Source organism: Alligator sinensis, unplaced genomic scaffold, assembly GCF_000455745.1.
Source record: "Alligator sinensis unplaced genomic scaffold, ASM45574v1 scaffold221_1, whole genome shotgun sequence".
Lineage (NCBI taxonomy): Eukaryota > Metazoa > Chordata > Crocodylia > Alligatoridae > Alligator > Alligator sinensis.
Window position 1 is genome coordinate 2,573,993 of NW_005841948.1, and position 23,055 is coordinate 2,597,047.

The window sequence follows — 23,055 nt, forward strand, 5'->3', positions numbered from 1 at the left end:
GTGGCGGAAAATGAATTTATAAAACTTTGTAAAGTTATTGCTGATTGCTGTCAGAAGTTTTATCCATCTGTAGCAAAAGCTGTTACTTGCACTTACTTGTTGAAAAGGTGATTGTCCACCTTTATCTTCGAATATGCTTTGAAATCATCTGGCATCAACATAACAGGGATTTGAACATGGCTCAGTTCATTGATCTAGAACAAAGAAAGTTGTTTTAGTTGTTGGATACTTTACAAAGGTTACCTACCTATGATGTAATGGTAGCAACAGTATTTTATATTTTAAAACTTATAAAAATTCAAGAGACTAAAACCTAACATAGCAAAATTTAGATGTTCCCTCTCTCCAGAAAACCAATAAGGCCTGACACATTAAACTTTCTAAGCATAAATTTTAATCAGAAAAAAAAGAAGAATCGCTCAAAGGTCTCTCGTCTCCCTTGGTATGTTTTTGAGTTCTACTCCTGCAAACACATTGGAAAGAACAGATGCCTTGATTTACTACATTTTTCCTATATGCCACCATTTAAATGCCTCAGATCACAGTAATTTTTTGCAATTAATATTTTAAGGACAATTCCAGACTGGTATCCATGCAATTTATTATCTGCTGTGTATGTTACTATAAATGTAGTCAGCACAGAGTCAAAAGGACTAAGAATATTGGTGAGAGATGATAATGTTAATACTGAACTCATCTGAACCGAGATGATGGCTTAGTGGTAACACAAGCTATCAAGAAGGACCCCTGTTTCTGGGTTAGCATGATCTGGATATGTTGTGGAGGTAGCATGAGCAACTGTGAACCTGAAGAAAAGCAGGACTGCAGTTTGGGCAGTTTGTCACCCTTAGGTCGGTGGTCAGCAAACTTTTAAGGATGCAGGACAGACTGACCCAGTTTAGAACAGAGACCGGTGGGAACTAGGACCCAGCTGCAGCCAGCAATTTTGCCACAGGGCAGTACGGGAAAACAACTGCTGCCAAAGTCCCCTGCCACCAAATGGTACTCCATTATCCAGGAGCTGTAGGTTGCCTTAGGTAATATCAGGAGTTAGAGACTGAACAAGCCCCATATTGTGAGATTTTTGCAGAGGAGATAAAAGGTAATCCCTGAACTCTTAAGAGGTTCAGGAACATAAACATCTTCTCTCTTAAAAAGAAAGCTTGTAATCGGTATGTGTATTTATTTGAAACAGGACAAGTTTGCCCTAGGGCACCTATAAAATAACTGAACATAAGATCTCATCACACTGACAAAAATCAGTCCAATGTTATATTATTTTAAATTAATTTCACACGGGGTAAAAGGTAAATTCTTATGCTGGAAAAACTGCTGAGGTAGTTTTACGAAATTTAATATTTCATATGCAGTCATTAATAAGTGCAGCACCAGTTTCAGATACATTAATCAATTAATAATTTCCCTAATGCCCCTTTCATTTTTTGAACTGAAAAGAACCTCTTTAGGGTTTTTTTTTAATACAGTATAAATCACAAGATCGCCCAATCACTCTTACTTTTGACAGGAAGCAAATTGGCAGAGACAGAACAGAGAAACAAGAAAAGGAAATAAGCTATGTACTGTTACTAGCTTAATATAGTTTACTTGCAGATGGAAAAGAGCAGCAAGGGCTTATGAGGAGATTGTGAAGATTACACATTTATATAAACCATAGATTTCCTTGCTTGTGTGACTAATACAATTATAAAAGCAAATAAAAATTAAAACCTCATTGTGTTTTATTTTTGACACTTAAAAACTATTTCATATTAACCACAATTTAAATTACTAGTACTTAAAAGTCAATCAAGAATGGATTAAAACTTTTTTTAACCAAGCTTTTCTTGTAAGTTCATAGAAACACATCTACAGGTCTTAATTTTGGAATACAAATTTTAATAAAGCCTAAATTCTAGGATAACATTGGACTTGACAGCATCCACCTAAATAAGGGATTATTCAGGGTATTTAAAATACCAGTGTCCACTATTTCATATCATGAAAACACATTACCTTAGCAAAAAATGTTCTTGTTTTCATACCATGGTGTAAGAGTTCAAACACATACTGAACATGCAGTTAATCTATTTTGCAAAAATATATACATTTTTAAGCGCAGCAAAAATGTCAACAAAGTTTTCTAGCACAGCATAAAAACAGTCATTAGCATTGGTTACTCTCAGTGGACTACAGCAAGTTTTATCTTGGTAATATATATATAATATATAATCTTGGTCTCTAGTGACTACCTGGCATAAACTGCTATTTGTAATGGTCTATTTTTGTTTATGAATCATGTGCTCAATAGTCATTTCAAATCATTAATGAAAAGTTCAATAACAAAGATGACCAAATCATCATCATCATTTAATCAAGGCTCTCAGTCTGGACCCTGGTTCTGCCATCATCTTTGCATGGGCAAATCTCCATGTTTAAACTGACTTCAGTGAAGCTCCACACAGGGGAAAGTTCACATGGATCCAAATACAGGAATTCATACAACAAAGAATAATCCTGTAATGGCAGGGAGAAGTTCAAGATAATCTAATATGTTTTGTTAATTAGTAGGATTCTAGTTTCCTTTAATTCTGAGCTACACTTTGCTATCTCAGAGTGGTGGGTTATAAATGATGCTTGGAAAAAAATCCAGTTGTTTGAAGCAAATAAGAATTTTTCCTGGGCGAACAGCATCAACTTTTGCAGAATTTAATCTTAAAGAGGTTTTTCAGTCTTTATAAATGCACATAATTCATATTGTTCTGTCTTCATCTGCAGCCAGATGGATCCAGTGCCTTTGCTGCATACAGCCTTTCCAAGAGATATCAAAAATACACCTTTCAGGTTTCATTGCTATTATTCATATCTGAGGGCAACAGTGGAAACAAGAATCAGGAAATTCTCACTTCCAGGGTTACTTTGAAAAATGCTAAGCAGCAGTAGAGGCAAGCATTCAAGTTTGTTAGAGGAGGAGTCAAAAGCAAAGTCTAATGAGAACCACTGACCTATGCCAATCTCATTAGGCTAAAGACACCCCTCATTAGACTGAAGGCATCCACAGAAAATGCCAGTTCTTTGCTTTCACTCTTGAGTAAGAAAAAAAATAGAGCAATTCTTCTGTTAAAAAGAGCTCAGAAAGACCACAAGAGGCCAGAAAGTTTTTGATAATATGAATGTCTACTTGAAATCTCTGGGTTTAACTTGTGAATTGTGTGCATCTGTTGACACATCTCAAGGTACTAGTATTACAGGGCAACCCACACCACCTCTAAAAGTATCTCACAGCACCCTAGGGTGATGAAACACCCTGGTAGAGAATCACTGTGATATGCAAAGTGATGTGTCCCTCTTTACCACATTACTGGTAATGAGCTGGTTGTATCTTAAAGAAACCTTACTGAGGGCACAGGACCAAGCTATCCTGATGTGCAGGAAGAATAGCAAATATAGCAGGCAACCAGGTTGGCTTAGCAGAGAACCCTCAGTGAGCTTAAACACAAAAAGGAAGCTTACATGTAGAAGCTGGGGCAGATGACTAAGGAGTAGTATAAGAATACTTCTCGGGCATGCAGGGATGAAGTCAGGAAGGCCAAAGCTCAATTGGAGTTGCGGCTAGCAAGGGATGTGAAGGGGTAACAAGAAGGGTTAACACAAGTATGCTAGCAACAAAGGGGAGGTCAGGGAAAGTGTGGGTCCCTTATTGAATGGGGAGGCAACCTAATGACAGAGGAGGAGGAAAAGGCTGAAGTATTATTCCATGGATTTTCAATGTTTTTTAAGGAGAGTACCCCTTCTGGTGGGTACTCCTCCTGGTGGGTACCCCCTTTCAGACGTGGAGAGGGGGTGGGGCCCGGTGGCCAGTAGCTGAGCAGCATCCCCTGGCAGCCGAACGTGAAGTAGGTGCGCAACAGTGGGAAAGCACCGCCATGCTGCCACCACTGTCACCTGCACACTGTCATTGCTGTCACCATGGCCTGGGTGCCACTGGAAGCAGTGGTAGTGCTTCCCAAGTACCCCTGCTTTTCCGTGCCATTTCCACGTACCCCCTGGGGCCTTCCCAAGTACAGCAGACCCCCGATTTATGCGTGTATTGCGTTCTAGGAGAATTTCATGTAAGTCAAATTTGCATAAGTCAGGACGACTTTCCCCATAGAAAATAATAGAATAGCGAGGGGTTGCATACCCCAGACGTACCTTAGTCATAGTTTTTTTCCCTCTTTTTCTCGGCGGAATTGCCTTTAGGAGGCGTGTCTAGCACCTCACCTACGCACTCTGAGATGCCGCTACCACAATGGCGGCACAGCTCCACTTGATTCCGCCAGCATATTTTGTGAGGCGTTCACGTATATATGAGAATCTTGCGAGTATTCGTGTGTATACGCAAATGACGCGCATCTCAAAGGGAATTTTCCAGTCCAGACCCTAATAAAAAAATTGTGTAACCGCGAGACACGCATAAGTCAGAATCATGTAAATCAGGGGTCTACTGTACCCCAGGGGTACACATACCCCCCCAGCTAACAACCCCTGTACTATTCAATGCCTTTTTTACCTCCGTCTTCACAGGCAAGGTCACCTCCCAGACTACTGCACCTGGCAGCACAGATTGGAGACAAGATGAGCAAGCCTCAGTGGTGAAAGAACAGGTTAGAGACTATTTAAAAAAGCTGGACATATACCTGGGACCAGGTGCAATGCAACTGAGGGTGCTGAGGGAGTTGGCCAATGTGACTGCAGAGCCACTAGCCATTATCTTTGAAAACTCATGGCAATCAGGAGAAGTCCTGGACAACTGGAAAAGGGCAGCTCTGAGTGAGATGAGACAACTGGATGAGGGTTAGCTGAGGGTAGAGGCTACACCTTCTTCCAGAAGGGGAAACCAGCCCAAGACAGATGCATTCGTGGTGTTGGTTCCACCATCAAGAATCAGCAGGTCAGTGAGCTCCCTGTAGGCTTTAATGAACATCTTATGACCCTGCATCTTAAGATCAGCAATAAACAGTACACCACCGCCTCTGTCTTTGCCTCAACACTTGATGCTGATGATGTCAAAGAAGTATCCAACCTTGATCACATACTAACTAAACACTTGCAAGGAAGGCAAGATCATTCTCCTTGGTGTCTACAATGCCACAGCTAGATGTGACCTGGAACTCTGGAGTGGCATCATTGGGAAAGGAGTATGGAAAGCCAATTGCAATGGCATTCTTCTCCTGTGGAACTGTGCAGAGCATTGTCTTGTCATCACAAACACCATCTTCAGATAGAATGACAAATATAAGACGACCTGGAGACCCCCTCATTCTCAGCATTGGCACTTCCTCGAGTATGTTATTGTTAGAACCCCTGATTAAATGGATGTCTATCATGTGAGCCATGCAAGGAGCTGATAACTGCAGGACAGATCACCATCTTGGCAGATCCACTATGAACATCCAGCCAACACCGAAAACAGCCAAAAGCAATGCAAAGGACTCAACACCAAAATCTTTCCAAGACCCTGTAAAGGATCTCCAACAGTGGCTTGAGGGAAAGGCTCTTTGCCCTGTCCACAAATGAAGGTAACACTGAAGAACTCTGGAAGTGGTTTGAAGCTGCTATCTATATGGCCTGTGTTTAATTAACTGGCTATACCACCCACCAACACCAAAATTGTTTTGATGAGTGGAACACCGAGATCCAAGCCTTCCTCAACCAAAAGAGAAGGGCCATTCTGCTTAGCAAGATGATACCTCATTTTAGCAGAAGGAGGACATCTATCAGCTCCTCAAAGCCAAAGCTCAAAGGAGTATCCAGGAAATCAAAAACCAGTAGTGGCAAAATAAAGCCAAAGAGATCAAGTTCTGTGTTGACAAATATGACAGGCATTGCTTTTTCCGGGCAAAGGCCACCTATGGCCCAGTTTCCTCAGTCTTACCTTCCTGCAATCACAGGGTGGTTTGACGCTCTTGAAAGACAATGAATCTATTCAAGCTAAATCAAAAGAGCACTTTGAGTCCACTGTAGCAGATGCCACTATCGAATCCATCTCCTACCACCCTAAAAAGGGATCCCTCACCAATCCTCCTATCCTAGAAGCATTCAACTGGTGGAGAACTAAAACCACTGAAACACCCATTTTCTTTGGAGTTTTTCTGAATGAAAGGGAAAAAAAATCTCAAACCTGCAATAATTTCCCCACAAAAAGCTAATTAATATCTGCTGATAAAGAGGTCTTCTTGCAAAGGATTTAAAAAGCAAACAGCATTTACAGTATACCTCCAATAAATTACATTCATTTGTACTCAAATAGGAAAAGCACTTTCAGTGTTGCCAATCTACTTCTCTTGAATTTAATGCATCATGACTTCAGTCACAAAGTTATTTTTTTGCTGTAATTTGTATATTTTCTCCTATTTACATACTGCCAAATAGTTTGATGTCAAAAAGGTACTTTCTTTAAAGACAAATTTCATACAGCATCCCAGGATACATTTAAAAATTATTATTTTTTATGAGTTTTTTTTAATCAGTTGCACAGCAGAAGCTAGGCAGCAGCAGCAAAAAAGCCACTACAAGTTTGATTATTCTAGGCAGTTTTGTAGAGCCCTATGTATATTTATTAGATTAGGAAATAATTACCTGTAAGAAGGAATAAATGGCCCAGGGAGCTCTCTCTCAATTCACCACCAGATACAGGCATAAACGTATTTTTTACTACATGTATAGTATACTCAATAGACATCCTCCAGAATTTACCTTCATTTATAGAGGGTACATTTGAAAGCATCAGACCACAGGTAGCCAACCTGTGGTACGCATCCCATGGGCAGTTTCCGAGCGCAGCATATGGTAGACTGGAGGGGACAGGCAGCACTGTGGAAGGTGCAGCAGGGAACAAAGTGGAGCAGCAGATCAGGCAGGGGAAGGAGATCAGAGTGGTTCTTGGAGAGGGTGAGGAGCAAAATTTGTGGCATACCTGCCACAAAGGTTGGCCCCCACTACCTTAGGCTGATACTGTCCCTTTAATATACGTTTTAAACATTTAGACGTGCTCAGTTCACCTGCAGTTCTGTTACTTGGAGTGGAGGTGGAGGGGGGGTGGCAAGAGAAAAAGGGAGCTTGCAAGCAAAATCTGCTGATTGCAGTTCATTTTGCTCCTGCAGGTTCAGGATTGAATTCAAACTGGCAGGAAAAATCGTGTTTACAATTAAACTGCAAATAAGGGAATAATAAAAGCCTACTGGACATTGAATAAATAGTAAAACTCAGCTGGTAATAGTTCTGAAATTAGCACACACAGAAGTGTTCCCACAAAGCCATCTTACACTGTGACATTTTTAAATAAGCCTCACTAATTTATATGATTTCAAATCAAGCAATGAATATATTCCTAAATTGTTAGGCATTATTAATGGTCCTTACTTAATTCAGACATATTCACCCTAAATACCAGATTACCAGTGCAATGCATAATTAAACATTAGATTTCATTTGTCAGAATACAAGCAGCAATAAATTGCTTGTATGCAAAGCAGACAATGAGATATTTAAGCTGTGTATAAACACGGTTTACTGCACATATGCATGCTTAGCTGGAGTAGACGGGGAACAGTGACTGATCTGAGGCATATTTGTTTTACACTGCAGCATGAAGCTTGTATAACAGGCTATAGATGTTGCAGATGATTAGAAATTTAGGAGGAAGAAACCAAAACAAAGCAATACATTTTACCCTGTGCAAAAGATATGCAGCATGTCCAAGAGATCCTCAGAAGCAGCTCCTGTGGAAAGTTGCTTCTATTTGAATTCTAACAAATCTTATTTAGTTCATAGGCAACACACAATTTCTAATATTGTTCTTTTTGTCAAAGATGCTAAGTAAATAGCAGGTCACAAAACATTTTTCCTTTAAAATGGTATAGATCTTTTTTATTCTAACCTCTCAGGTCGATATCATAAGTTTGGGCCTTTTTGGGCTAACACACAAAGGCTAAGTACAGATTGTCAAAAAGCCCGAGGCTGAATTGATTCAGTCTTTTCAGGTTAGTCTAAGCTGCAGAGATTAAACTGAGAAGCAAGTGAACAGACAGACAGTCTGAATGTGGAGGGGGAAGCTTGTACATGGTGGTTCCCGCTGCCATCTACCACCCCGAGCCACTGCTCTGCATGTGGCTGCTGTTCCAGTACTGGCCACTGCTCCCCCCCCGCCCCCAGGCATGGAGGGGGAAGCTTGCACACAGCAGCTGCTGCTGCCATTCACCATCCCGCTCTGCGAGCAGCCGCCCCTACCCCACTCTGCGACCGGCTGCTGTTCTGGTTTCAAAAAAACTGGAATTTTCAAATTTCTGGCAGGTGCTCAGGCCCGAGCATGCTGGATGTATGAGGTTATACTATATTCACATAAGCTATGGCTATAGCACCATATCAGAAAAGAGAGCTTTTGGAGATTCCGTTTTAGAGAATGAAGACAGAGAAGCTTTCTCAGGGTATATATTAGGGCTGTGCGAAATTTTGCCAGCTGTTTCGATTCGACACTGTTTCGACTCATTTCAAGCTTGAAACAGAGAAATCAAATCAAAACAAAGGGCTTCGAAATAAAACAAGGCTAGTTGAAGCATTTCAAAGTTTCAAAATGTTTCGAGTTTCGATGCAGCCAGCAGCGAGGTGGTGGGAGACAGGGGAGAACCAGGGCTGCGCTCCCAGCAGCAGCCAGGAGCGCAGCCCTGGCTCTCCCCATCTCCCGCCAGCTGCGAGAAGCTGACCATCATGCTGGGGAAACGAACTCACTTTCCCCAGTGCGATGTTCAGGTGAAACGTCGAAACAGTGTGGCTATTTAGACTTGGAATGAAATTTGAAACAAAACACTGTGTCGTCCAAACCTCAAAACTGAAGTTGAAATGGAACAGTACTGTTTTGCACAGCCCTAGTATATATTAAATCCTATTTAGTCATAAAGGCATCATTTCTCCAGAGCCTTCCAGATAAGTCTAAAAACTCCATGGATTTAACTAAGTTACTGGGGGATGGGATTCAATGCTTCTAGGCTTATTCATTTGTAATATTCCATTTTATAAAGTTAGTTACTTTTAATCCTGTTTGTTTTACAATGATCATCAGTTGGCTTAACACACAGTAGGCCTTATGGAGACAGGCACAGGAAGACAGGCTTTTAAGCAGCTAAACTCCCACATGGGATATAAGTCACAGTGTTGCTATACAGTGGTTAGTGTCTCATTTTAATAAGTGGAAAAAGATCTGATTATTTTAAAGTCTTTGAGGTACAGCTCCTAGAGCTTGAAGAGAATAGAAAGGGTCAGTAGCTAATCCACTTTTGTGGAAGACTTCTTTGTCACAGGGCAGAGCAGTCATTTTGTAAATGTCATTAGACAGTTTAAGATACACTTGAAGCCATTCCTGCAAGAAGAATAAAAGTTTAAGGCACTTATTCTCAAAGAAAAATCAGTTAGAGCAAGTCAAAGAAAGTGAATTTTGGTGAATTATGAAGGTTTTCATGGTGTCTAGGAATCATATTCAATGAGAATTAAGAAAAAAGCACATAAAAACTGTTCTGTTTTTTGTCAATATGTGGAAAGAGTTTAAATGCCACAAGAAAACATTACCCTGTATGAACCATTTCTAAAAATCATCCCCTGTTTTAAGAGCAATTGTTTATACAATAGCATGAATGCCTAAAGTATTTATTTTTAACTGAAATTTTGGAATTTACTTTCCCTTAAAATGAGTATGAAAAACCCACCTAGCTGTCAGTTCAGTATACTTTGAAGTTGTACCAGTCTGAAAACACCCACCAGTAATCAGTGTACTAGCTTTACTTTCAGATGATACCTGTCAATGATTGGATTATTCAGCTCCCTCAAAGGTCAACAATGATAGAAAAAGAAGGCCTGAGAGCACCAAGACTTTTATAAACTATATAAATATAGAAAGGCACAAATTTCAGAGTTATTCACTGAACATCTTAAATGAAATATTTCATGTATTTAGTCATTCTACAGCAGTTAATTCCTCAACTGGCAGTGAGGTATTTTTGAAGAAAATATATTAATTTTGGATTCTTGGGATATGACCTTGAACTGGCATATATATCAATCATGAATAAACAGCCTCATAAAAGGATCTATAAAATCTGTGGTTAAGAAATAGAAGTTCTCATTAAAGGCTCTGGTTGTAGTTTTCAGTTTTCAACAGCATTAAATTAATGTAACGAAGCATCTCGGGCATAGAAGCAGCTTGAGTTCCCATCACGGAAAACAGCATAGAGTGACCAACTGAAGATCAAAAACCGAGACAAACATTCAAAATGACATGTTATAACAAGTGTCATTTCCTTTGCATCTTTTATATACCCAAATAATATTGAGACATCTCTAGAATCTACTAAATAAATTATTTTTAACATCACACTCCCATTCTGGTATAAGATGTGAAGACAGACAGCTTATTTAGATCTACTACAGCTTAATACATCAGTCTTCAAACCGAGAATACCCCAGGCCAAACAAGCAACCTTTAATTGTCATGCAAATTTGAAGCTGACATCTTTTTCAGATGACGTGCAGGAGTTAGCTCTAGTAACAGACAAACACTAGGGAAAGGAATACATACAGATGATAAAAAATTAAATATGGAGAAGCTTTAAGAATTTTGAAGTGTGGGATATTTCCATATTCTAGAAAACCCCACGCATCACACCTACCTACCTACCTACGATATGTGGCAGGGGAGGGGGAGATAGGCAGGGGAAAAGGGAGAAGGAGAAAGCATCTAGAGTGGTGTGTAATGCCACATTTTTGCTGATGTAGTCAAAAGCCTTCTATGTATCTGCTTGCACCTTTATTTAGGTGCAAAAATTGACACCTTATTTGTGTAAAATATTTTCAGCTTTTACACAAGCCCAACAAATACAACTTAAGAAGAAATTAAAATAATGCCATAATACTTTTTCAGGCTCTAGAACTGTCAGAAGAGATGTAAAAGAATGACAGTAATGTCAATGTTACATAACAAAAATAAATACAAAATAAAAGATGAGTATTTGGGTATGTGAAAAACTTGAATGCAAAGTGATTTTATACGAGATTGTGTGGCTTATGAAACCAACCTGATGCTGTTCTCAACAAATCTCATAGTCCAAAAGAAACTGTAAACAGTCACAATTGGATTTGAATGAGTGGAAATATACAAGAAAAAGGTGAGCTTATCTTGCTTTCCTAATTTAATATTTAAAGAGAGAATAGGGCAGAATACTTGCAACAACTATTTGTATAATTTGTATCTATACACCGATGATCACATCACTCCCGCCTCCCCCCCCCCATATATTTTTTTAAACAGAAAAAATATGTACATGGCAACTAGCGGTGCACCGATATATTGGTTGGCTATCGGATCAGCACCGATAAAAGAAGAAAGGACTTTTTTGGTTGATAATTAATCTGATAATTACAGCTGTGTGCCCGGAGCACCCTGGCAAGCATAATCTGGTCCCTGCACCCCATCGCCAGCACAAGCTGTGGCAGACTACAGGTCTTGGTGAACAGTGGGAGGGGGCTCCAGGGAGTGGTCACAGGGTGCCACGCTCAGCAACAAAGGGAGTGTTATCGGCTCCTGCTGCTGCTGCCATGACAGTGCTGCACACGCAGCAGGGGTCTGCTCTGGGGCTCCAAACACTCCTGGTGCTGCTGTCTGCACAAGGGTCCACCTTGCCCAGGATGGCAGTATGGGCTGCGTGGGGAGTAAAAGCCATGGGTGAGGGGGTGACGTGCATGGAAATAAGGTGGTCACTGTCTTCCTCACCAAGAGCCAGAGCAGGGGGAAGGGGTGTGATAAATGCAAAATAAACCAAAAGGAGGTTTATTTATGTCAGTAGTTTAAAATGCCTTGCACTATTACTAAATATTGGCTATCAGACTGGCATTGGCCGATATGTTTGGTTAATCATCAGCTATCAGCACTGGGCAAGAAAATCTTTATCCATGCACCCCTAATGGTAACTGATTTCTTCAGCTTCCATCTGGAGCCCTTTTACATTTGCTAGGTATGGTAGATAAATTGGCCCTTGCTTCTGGTTTAAAAAAAGAGTAAACTGCTTTTATCAGCTTTTCCTTGGAAGTCCACAGAATTATAGAAAAGTAAGATTGGAAGGGACCCTCGGGGAGTCATCTAGTTCAACGCAAAAGTAATACGTGAGAAAAGAAAAAAAATGCACCAATATTGCAAATATTTTATTTTCATTCAGGTAAACTACCTGCTTTCTGGATGACCTACACATAAAAATACTGTTCCTCAAGGTGACTCTGTACACCCCTTGTCTCCACAAGAGAAAGAAAAATGTGATCAACTACCTCAAGTTAGCTATACCGATGCTAAAATCCCAGTTTTTGCAGGTAACCTGCAGGTGGTTAGCATGAAAACAGAATAGCTTTTTCCTTTATACAAAAAGTGTTTTAGAATGCATCATTTCACCAGCTTATGGAGCAAGAATAGCAAAAATACATATTGTGACTTTATATATCAGTCCAAATAAACAAACCACCTTAATTCTCAAAGAAAATACTGTGCTGATTTTCTAGATTTTGTTATGGGTTCTGCACAGTACTGTTGTTTTTTATTCAGTATAACACAGACCCCATAAGACGACCTGATATTTGTTACATATCAAAGCACTTCACTCATCTTTGAGAAAGCATGCTCTAAAAGAGCTTATGCAAGACAGTGGTTATCTTGCCCTAATGTTACTGCAAAAGTATGTCAAATGTAGTCCTTTTGAAATTCAAAATGAGGATAAACTAATCAGATTCCAGTAAATAGTTGGATAGTCAGAAACTACTATATTTACTTGAAAGCTATGGGTATAAGAGGAAATTGAATAAAAACAAAAACAAACCTCTCTCTATAAAAAGAAATCCAAAAATACAATGGGAAAGAAAGTCATTTAACATACACCATGCTGAACTAGAACTCAGTTGCTTAAAAAAGGAGGAGTGGTAGTTCAAATGCATTCTGCCTGGGAATGACAAGGAAACCACCAAAAACAAAAACGATAAAAAATACATCCCAAAGATGAGGATTCATTATTGACTAAAAGAAATGAGGAGTGTCCAAGTGCTCTAGTACTTAGGTTATTTTATATTGTGGGATAGTATATTATTACTCAAAAGTTTAGAGGTACACCCACCATGTTATATTTTGCTATTCTTTTCTTAAAAAGGAACAGGAAAACCTCTTTCTAGGTATTTTTTTTCTAGGTAGTTTTTTTTTTCATAGCATTCAGCCTCTGGATGTGGAAGCAATGAGATTATCCATCCTATACTCACAACCCTGTCATTTACCAAGGGAATTATTGCCTTCTGAAAAAGATGTTAACATTAAATACATTCTGCTCATTTCTGATGGCAGATCAAGAAAAGGCTGGCACTATCAGGTGACATTTCCAACAAAAAACTGAACACTAAGATCCTGGCTTTGCACAATAGAACCTTTGTACATTAAATGAATCTGTCACTTCAGCTACCCCTGCATATGAAGGCCATATTACAAGTATTTAACTCTTCATTTAAATGTGCACAAAATGTGTTTTTAAGAGCACTAGCACAGAACAAAAAGCTTTGTTTAGGAGAAAAAACCTAGAGCCAGCAAGTACACTATAGCATCAAGAGGCTGTATAAGCTTGCTCACACAGCATGCTCTGACTGCACACTTCAGTATTTATCTACAGCAGGGGTATCAAACATACAGCCCACGGATGGCATCCAGCCTACAGGTCTCTACACCAACCTCATGTGCCACATTAGGCCGCAACTGCATGCTGCACACAGGCTGAACGCAGCACAGGAGTTGTATCTGGGCTGTGTGCTTGTGTTGACTAACCCTGTTCACTGGTTCCAGGGCCAATCCAGTTTGGTCCATGTGCCAGAGTCAGAGTGGTGCAGCTGATACAACAGAACCAGAGGCAGAACATGGGGCTTGGCTGGCCAGTCTGCATGCCAGAGCGATGCAGCTATGTACCACAGCCAGAGCATGGGGCCAGTGTGGTGTGGTTGATGCAACACAGTCAGAGTCCAATGCAACCCACATGTCAGCCACAGCATGGGGCCTGTGTGGTCCAGTCCAGTCCAGATGCCAGAGGGAAGGACTCATCTGGTCCAATTCATGTGTTGCATGCAGCACATGCTAGATCCAGGGCTTGCTCTGCGCACAGAGTGCAGGCTGGACCTGATTCCTGCATCCAAGTCAGGGGGTCCAAAGTGTGGGCTGCAGGTTGCACCCCACCAGCCTGGCCCTGTACACTAGCTCTGGCACACCCAGGCAGCCTGGGGCCTGATCCAGACAAGCCACATCCAGTCCATGGAGGAGCTCGACACCTCTTATATACAAGATCTTGTTACTCATTCTTGACCCATGTTAAGCAGACAGCCATCCAATATTGTCTAGTATTCCTAGAATAACAATTGCCTATTGGAAATTAAAGACTGAACAACCATTCACTCAAAGTATTCAGATTCAAACAGCTAACACCTTAGATCAGGGGTGGAAAATTATTTTGGCTGGCAGGTCATTTAACAAGCTTTGGAGAGCTGTCAAGGGCTGTACACACAAAATCTTTCAGAAGATATCACTTTAACAAATTATAGATAAAAACAAATCATATATTAAAAATCAAATATCTACCAGAACCTATTTCAATTTGAGTTAAAAAATAATTTTTGTTCTGATTTATGTTCCTTCAAGTAGTGTACATAGAAGGGATTGCATAATAGCTCACAATAGTCTTATTCTTGCATACTGTGTATGAGAGAGGATGGGTATGTGTGTGGTGGAGGAGCTGCCTACATGCTAGGTCCTGGGAGCCAGCTGGGGATATGGGGAGAGGGGGTGCAGAAGGCACAGGCAGTAGGGCTCACCCAGTTAGTTTAGTGCGGATACAGATCATCCTCCTCTCAGCCCCAGCCAGTGTGCTCAGCTTCCCAGCAAGGCTGCTGCCACAGCTGCTGCAGCTGCCCAGGTAGTGCTTGGTCCCCCTACCTCCAGCAGTGGGTCCTCCTTTTCCTCATGCCCCTGCTGTGCCATTTCAGGCGGGAGCGGGGTGGGATGAGATGGTGGGGGGACACACTGCAGTCAGGCAGCCCCTACCCCAGCACACATGGGGCTCAACCTCCAAGCTGCCTTCCACCCACTTGGCTGCCCACAGGTGGCTGCTCATTGCACTGGGAAGCTGTGCACACTGGCCAGGGCCAGGGTGGTGCAGTCAGTGGGCGCAGGCCAGGTGTGGATGGAAGCACAGCATGGGCTGCCCTGGGCAGGGCTCAGCCCCATGCGAAGCATTGTGGGGGTAGCTACAGGCTGAATACAAAATCACTTGGGGGACCAGATCTGGTCTGTAGGCATATTTTGCCCACCCCTGTCTTAGAATTCACACCACCTCTTTTTAGATGTCAAAAGCTAGACTGTTAAAAGAACTGCTTTTCCCAAACCCTTATTGCTGGCTAGACTGATAAATAGACATTATAATTTGTCCTCGGTGCTCTGGCAATCTACTTCACAAACAAACAGACTTAATTGCCTGGTTTCTACTTTCTATTCTGTAGCACACTGTACTGGGCAAGTATTTCCTAGACATCTAAATACTACTTGAAATGTGAATGGAGTGGTAGTTGGCTGTATTAGTCTGAAGTCAGACAGAAGGCAGGATAGACATCCAGACTAAGTGAATCACAGATGCATAAATTTTGGTAAGAGAGCTCATTTCATGTACTTCTTCACAGTCAAGGTGTCTGGACAGTGGAATAAGCTCCCTCCAGAGGTGGTGCAATCGCCTACCCTGGAAATCTTCAAAAGGAGACTAGACAGTCACCTTGCTGGGGTCACCTGACCCCCAGTTATCTTTCCTACTTGGTGCAGGGGGCTGGACACAATGACGTTCTGAGGTCCCTTCCAGCCTTACAATCTATGAATCTATGTGGGTGAGGGTGAAGGTCACACCACATCTGTAAAAATGTTCTTGTTCACAAAAGCTTATGCATCTCTGATTCACTTAGTACAGGGGCAGGCAATTATTTTGGGCAGAGGGCCGCTTACTGAGTTTTGGCAAGCCATCAAGGGCCACAAGACAGGCAGCCCAGGGCAGATTAATATTAATTTTCTACATTTTTTTAGGGGCCCCACGGGCTGGACAGAATGGCCTGGCAGGCTGCATCTAGCCCCTGGGCCACATTTTGCCCACCCCTGACTTAGTATGTAAGGTGGATCTCTACCTTGCCTTCCACTTGAAATGTAAACACACACACACACTTTTAGTAAGACACAACCAAATTACCAAGTCAATAAAAACTCTGCTGTTTAGAGAAGCGGTGTTTAGCAAAATGCATTTAAAGGATAGTTTACCCACAACAAAAGGATACTGTTTACAGGCACATTCCAATCTAAATTGTTTAACTTGCTATTTTAACTCAAAATGTTCTAAGGCCAGAGATCTACAGAACTCATTTATTCAAAAGATTCTTTCAATCCAATAAAGTGTGTCATGGCGGGGTCCTGCAGGAAGGCCGTGATCTCCTCAAGGCCCCCTTCCCGTGCCAAGTTTGCCCAAAGGCACCCTCAAATTCTCGCCCACCACGTCTTTGATGTTCCAATATATTAGGGAGTCTGCCTTCACGTATTCTTAGACGCTGTTTAGCTGTGCTCTGAGCCCCGTGGGCTCCTGGACCCCTTTGTGGGCCCCGTTCTAGAGTGGGTGTTTCAGGGCACCCTAGCCTTATGGGCTATGTGTGGCTCCAACCACCCCTTTACCATGCCCCAAGCCGCACAGCTGGAATAGACGTTATTCGGTCCAGGTCCACACCCTCTCTCTGGGCCTTCTCAGTAAGGCTGCCCCCTCTCTGGGGCCTTCTCAGTAAGGCTGCCCCCTCTCTGGGGCTGGGGTCAATGCACCCTGAATGCTGCGCCCTCACTGGCACTGGGGTCACCACACTGCTGTGGGACTCCTATGAGGCCTCCTCCAACCCCTAATAGCTTCACCCAAACCACAGGTATTAAATAGTAACACAAACTCATGCCCCTTGGCTATAACTTAAACTGAAGCTGCCCGACTATAACCACGTTCAAGCCTTCCAGGGATTCTTCATCTCGCAGCAGTGTCAGACGCTGCTCCTGCATCAGGCTTCTCCTCTCTTCAGTGACAGAGAGCTCCTTCCTCCTTGGCTGCTGGCAGAGAACTCCCTCTGGCCTCAGCCCCTAGGGTTTATAAGGGAGCCAGGCCCTGCCCCTTTCAGTCAGCTGACTGCTGGCAGGTGTGAGCTCTTGCTAGCTCCAGTTGCCCTGGCAACCCACAGCTGGGCTCCTTATTCACTGCTAGGGCTCTTTCTCTAGCAGCTTTCCCTTCTTTACGAGCAGGGCACCTTAGTGCTCTGCGACAAAGTGTATACAAGAATGTCTTCCTGAAATTCATGATTACAGCTGGCACAATGGCAAGAAATGACTTATTTGTGTTACTGTCACACCCTCTTTCCCCATGTACCACCTTGTTCATTTTACCTGCTTATATTTTGTCATAATCCCAAAACAAGCTGTTTGGGGCAGGAAAAGTCCTTGTATATCATGTCCATTCATTGTTTTAGAAACATGAGGACTGATTAGAGTTAGTAGCTCTACTAATATAAACAAGTTAAAGAATTCTGCACAGCTAAAAAAGGACATTTACTAGATCATTTATCAGTCTAGTCAAGCAAACAATGGATACACTCTCACCCTCAGAGGGGTGAGATTTTTGTTTTGTTTTTTGTTTTAAAGAAACAAACCATAAAATCAAACAACCTCCAATAAGAGATTTCTGTTGCCTCTATTACCAATTACTTAAATTTAAGACGGAGCTTGACCAGTTTATGTTAGGGATTATATATTGTAGTTTCTTATACAGGACCAAGAGGTCCCTTCTAACTGAAGTCCAACTGGATTGTACCCACTTATTCTCAGGTCACTGCCCTTTAAATAGCTCTTCTTCCTCCCTTATGTATTTGCAGATCCCCCTTATCAGCCTTCATTTTACAAGGCTTAACAAGCCAAGCTCTTCATTTCCTCTTTAAAAAAAAAGGAAAGAGGATCTCCACTCCTCAAACATTCTAGTAACCCTTTTCTGCATTTGTTCCAACTTAGTTAATATTTCTTGAATGCTGGTGGACCAAAATTGTATGCAACATTCTAGGCGAGGGATCAGTTATTTGTACAGTGGCATTAATAGTTTAGTTCCCTATCTATCCCTTAAGTTTCTCGTTCAATCCATTTTAGTATGGAATTTGCCCTTTTCACTAACATACCACAGGGTTGGCTCTCAGTCACCTTGTGATAGGCTAACACACATGGGTCTCTCATCTATCACTTGCAAAGGAAGAGCTTCCAATTTATGATAGACTTTGGCAGTTCTCATAGGCTTAAGTCTAGGATTTTGTACTATTCAGTTTCATCCCATTTCTAATACTCCAATCCTCAAGATCATCCAGACCTTCCTGCATGAGCTGGGGATATTCCAACTATCCTCTCTGTTAACAGTGCCTCCCAACTCTGAGTCATCAGTATACTTCTTGTGTCACTGAAAAATACCAGTATTAAATGAGTTTGGGCCTAAAACCTCAAGAACTCCACTTGTAACATTTCTCTCAGCCTGCTAATTGCCTTATCTCACACAATATGCTATCGCTTCCCCCTTTAGTCCATTTCTTACCTACATTATAATTCCTCTATTAATCCCCATTTGCTGTGGTACCACATCAAACTTTTACTGAAGTTCAGATAAAGGAAATGCAGAAAATTTCATTCATCTAAAAAATAGTTTCTTATGAAAGTAACATATTTGGTTAGTCTGGCATGATCTACCTTTGAAACATTTTTATCCAATATTTAAATTTGTCTTCCTGTCTGTATTTTCCCCTTCAAATTTTGTTTTAAAGCTCTGATTATTATTGAGATATGACTAACAGGCATGCAACTGTCTAGATCTTTTTTCCCTTTTTAAAAATAGGTACTATATTTGCTGTTCTCCAATCGTGCAGCACCACCCACAACTTACTAGATGCATTAAGAACCTTGTTACCAGACCATCAATTATGTGCCAGTTCTTTCACATTCTCTGATGGAGATTATCTCACAGTTTCATAGTAGCTATGGTCAGGAGGAACCTGAACAGATCATCTAGCCTGACCTCCTGCCACAGGCAGGAATGAATGCTGGGTTCACAAGACCCCAGACAGGTGATCTGGCACCACAACAGATGGCAGAAAGCTCCAAGGTTCCCTACCAACTCAGATATGGTAATTTTCATATCTACTCCTCTTTCCCACTTAGAATGACTTATTTTTCCAATAACTGGAGCAAATAAGTGCAATTACATACTTTGGCAGCAACATCATACACAAAAAAATGCCTTGATTATCACTATAAACATTTATTAGATACTAACTGTCCAGAAATAATACCTTCAATGATCATTTTGCCATTCTGCTGCAGGCTAAGTATTTGAATCTCTATATGATGTTTCATAACTCCAAGAAGATTTCCTGATCCTGTGGAACAAAAGATTGTTTTTAGACTAGTTGTGAAGCAGTCAGATGATCATGTGTAAAACTGGAGAGGAAAAAAAAGCTAATGCTCAGGCATCACTGATTCTGAAGTCCTAGAATATACCAGCTGTTTGGGAAAATGTTTCATTACATTCCATTAACACCTTCATTTTATTAATATTCTGGTAAATTATCTTTCACAAGCTACAGAATATACTGTAAGACCCTATGGGATAATTTATAGTGCTACTCCAATGTCAGAATTGCTTAAATTCTGTACAATTATTAGGTTAACAGCCATTTGTCTACTAAAATGCATCTGAAACAGCACCAGGATGATATCTATTTTTTAAAAACTATTCTTAATATGTTGGAGACTTGTTTTCTTAGTAGTCGTGTTTGGTTATATCTAATACCATGACTGCAATTCATTTAGCCTCACCATAAATTCATAGGGAAATAAAAAGTCCAGAGAAAAATTACTTTGGAGCCTGTTATGCCCCTTATCATGCCATGTTAAATCATATGTATAACCACTGGTTATAACAAATTGGATCTACCACATGGTATCAGAACTAAAAACCTGGCATATTGGTGGTATGTCCACTGTTAGACCACCAAATGCTGCCAGGTAGCAAGTGAAACTTCAACAAAAGTTACTATATGACTGCTGTCATCATCTTTACAAACTAGAGTTGGTTTGATTTATAAACGATTAGTAAGCATTAACTAGAATGGTTTACTTGTATGTACAACTTTAATCCAAGGGTCTTAGATATTTTCCCTATACTACCCTTCCCTCCATACTATGAAACATGACCTGTCCAATAAAAAGCTCCAAACTGTGCTGCTCAGAGTAGCCCAGGAGGCACAATGACTCAGAATCACAGCCTTGCAGTAAGTTTCCCTGATGTTCTGGAGAGGAAATAAGTTACCCTAAGGCTATACATGGGACATCACATGCTACATGCTGTGCAAGTGGAGCTACAGTGCCTGGAGCAATGGGAGTGGAAGCCTGCACACAGAGCCACAGCTCTACCTGGGTGAGTGGAAGTCCAGAGGTTCGGCAGAGCTTGCTTTTCATCCCATGATGGAAGTAGTCACAGGGAATTAGGGGCATCATCCCATGCCCTGACAGGTTAGACCCAGCACATGATTCTGTAAAGTTATGGTACAGTCAAGCAAACCAAGGCTCAGAGACACTTAATGATTTGCTTACAGCAATGCAAGTCTCTAGATCAATCTCAAAAAGATTTTAATAATTCATAGACATTTGTTATAATCAATGTACCATACAGAACGAATGCTGCATCGACTGATTATATCATACTCAGCAGAAGAAATGATGCACTATTAAAAGAAGTTTGTAGAGATCCAGTGATTTTAGTGAGTTACTGGACACACAAAATGGGGAATTCTGAATGTGTAAGTCTCTATTGTCATTACTAACAGCCACACTTGCTACCACACTAGCTGCATTCCTACTCCCATTTCTCTGAACCGCAGAATTGATCATACCATATGAGGTATTATTCACAAATGGCTTGAGAAAGAGTTGATCCAGTTTTCAAGTTAATGCTATATACTGTATTTTCTTGCATAGCATACACCACCAAATAAAGACATGCCCCTTACTTTGGAAAGGCAACATGAAGAAAAAAGATTTTCCCAGAGTTAGGTCCACACAAAGCAGAGATAGAGCCTAAACTTTTGCTCACTCACCCCCTCCCTTTCCTGACCAGGCAAAAGCTACTGTTTTAACTCTTTCACAGGTGAACTGTCAAGCAGCTCTTGATTGCTCTGCCAAAACCTGGAATTGTAGCTGCTGCTGAAGCCTGGACTCTATGGGCAGATCTAGAACTTCTAAAAAGAGGTGAAAAACTGCCTGCAAGGCTAAGAAATAAGAAGAGAGACCAAGAGTAGCTAACAAACAGGAGAATGGTCAGAGAAAGATAACTTGATTAGCAGTATATCAAAACAATTACAAAGGAGAAAGGGTCATTAACACCTATGGAGTGACGAGCTATTAGTAGAAATCAGGTATGGGATGAGCTACAAAGTCAACTGACTCCATTAGTGCTGCCTGTATAGAAGTGACTGCTGCTGGTGGACATTTGGTTTTGAACTTTTTGTGGCACAACAATCAAAGCAGGATACAACTGCACCACTGTGCATCTCCTCTCCCCCCACTTCCCTCCCCATACACCAAAATATGCCCCTGATGGATTCCACCTCTCCATCCATGCAGCTGCTGGAGGGAAGAGAAGGAAACACAGCATCAGCCACCTTACAGCATCTCCACACTCATACTGTGGACAGAAAATTATCTTTTCCAATTAAGACACGAAGCCCAATTTTGGAAGGCTATTTTGGGACAAAGGTGAGTACTGTATACAAGAAAATATAGTACTCATTTCTACTTTAAAGGGAATACCACACACATGCCTTAAAAAAAAAAATTGACACCAATTTCCTGGGTTTACAGTGCCTCTTTTGGGGATAGAGAAAATGAGATACTATCTTTTTTTTGGATCCCAAATTACCAATACATATTTTCATTCTACATGGCATCATAACAGTTTTTGCCAAGGAACTGCATTTATTATTAATAATGTTTGAAGAGTCATACAGGAACTATAAAACAAGAAGCCCAAACAGCTCCACGTGATATTTTTAGCCATTTGAAACTATATGACACCAAACTATATTGTACTCCGCAGCTGGAATACTGTGTCCAGTTCTGGGTGCTGCACTTCAACAAGGACATGGTGAAGCTTGAGAGAGTACAGATAAGGGCCACCCATATGATCAGAGACTTGCACAGCAAGCCATACAAGGAAAAGGCTGAGGGATCTGGGATTCTTCAGGCTGAAAAAGAGAAGGCTGAGAGGGGACTTGGTAGCAGCTTACTGCTACATCAGGGGAGTACATCCAGGGCTTGGTGAACAACTCTTCACCAGAGCACTCTAGGGGAAAACCAGCAGTAATGGCCACAAACTCCTGGAAGACTATTTCAGGCTCAACACTAGGAAAAATTTCTTCAGTTTGAGTGTCCAGACTGTGAAATAAGCTCCCTCAAGAGGTGGTGCAATTGCCTGCCCTGGAAACCTTCAAGAGGAGACTGGACAGTCACCTTGCTGGGGTCACCAGACCCCAGCTGTCTTTCCTGCCTTGTGCAGGGAACTGGACCTGATGATCTTCCGAGATCCCTTCCAGCTTCACAATCTATGAATCTATAAGGTTACACACAACTTTTGGACCAAATCCATCAGTACACACTGACTCCTTGCTGTACTGGGCAGTTAAGCTGGGTTCAGAGCTGCTTTGCATCACCATGGCAGCTGAAAGAATCTGAAATGTGCACCTCTCCTGCCCTCTACGTGCGCGCGTGAATATGCATGCAACACAGAGTCTCCAGTTTTCCCCTTGGCCATCCCTATAGGGCTGGTGCAAAAAGTATGTTATAAATCTATTATAATGATTTCTGTAACTAAAAATGCATGC

At 41.3% G+C, this 23,055-nt stretch overlaps 1 protein-coding gene across 3 annotated transcripts in view; it reads right to left on the reverse strand.

The window, feature by feature from the left end:
• The window catches only part of PIP4K2A (phosphatidylinositol-5-phosphate 4-kinase type 2 alpha), a 109,685-nt gene extending 90,128 nt beyond the window's left edge, over nucleotides 1–19,557 (reverse strand). For all 3 annotated transcript variants that reach the window (XM_025199712.1, XM_006020167.3, XM_006020166.3), the window contains exons 1-2: nucleotides 19,468–19,557; nucleotides 97–194 (exon numbers count right to left, since the gene is read on the reverse strand). In XM_025199712.1, coding sequence (XP_025055497.1) covers nucleotides 97–161 — 65 coding nt within the window. In that variant the 5' untranslated portion in view covers nucleotides 162–194; nucleotides 19,468–19,557. The remainder of the gene's footprint in view (nucleotides 1–96; nucleotides 195–19,467) is intronic.
• Between the last annotated feature and the right edge of the window lie 3,498 nt (nucleotides 19,558–23,055).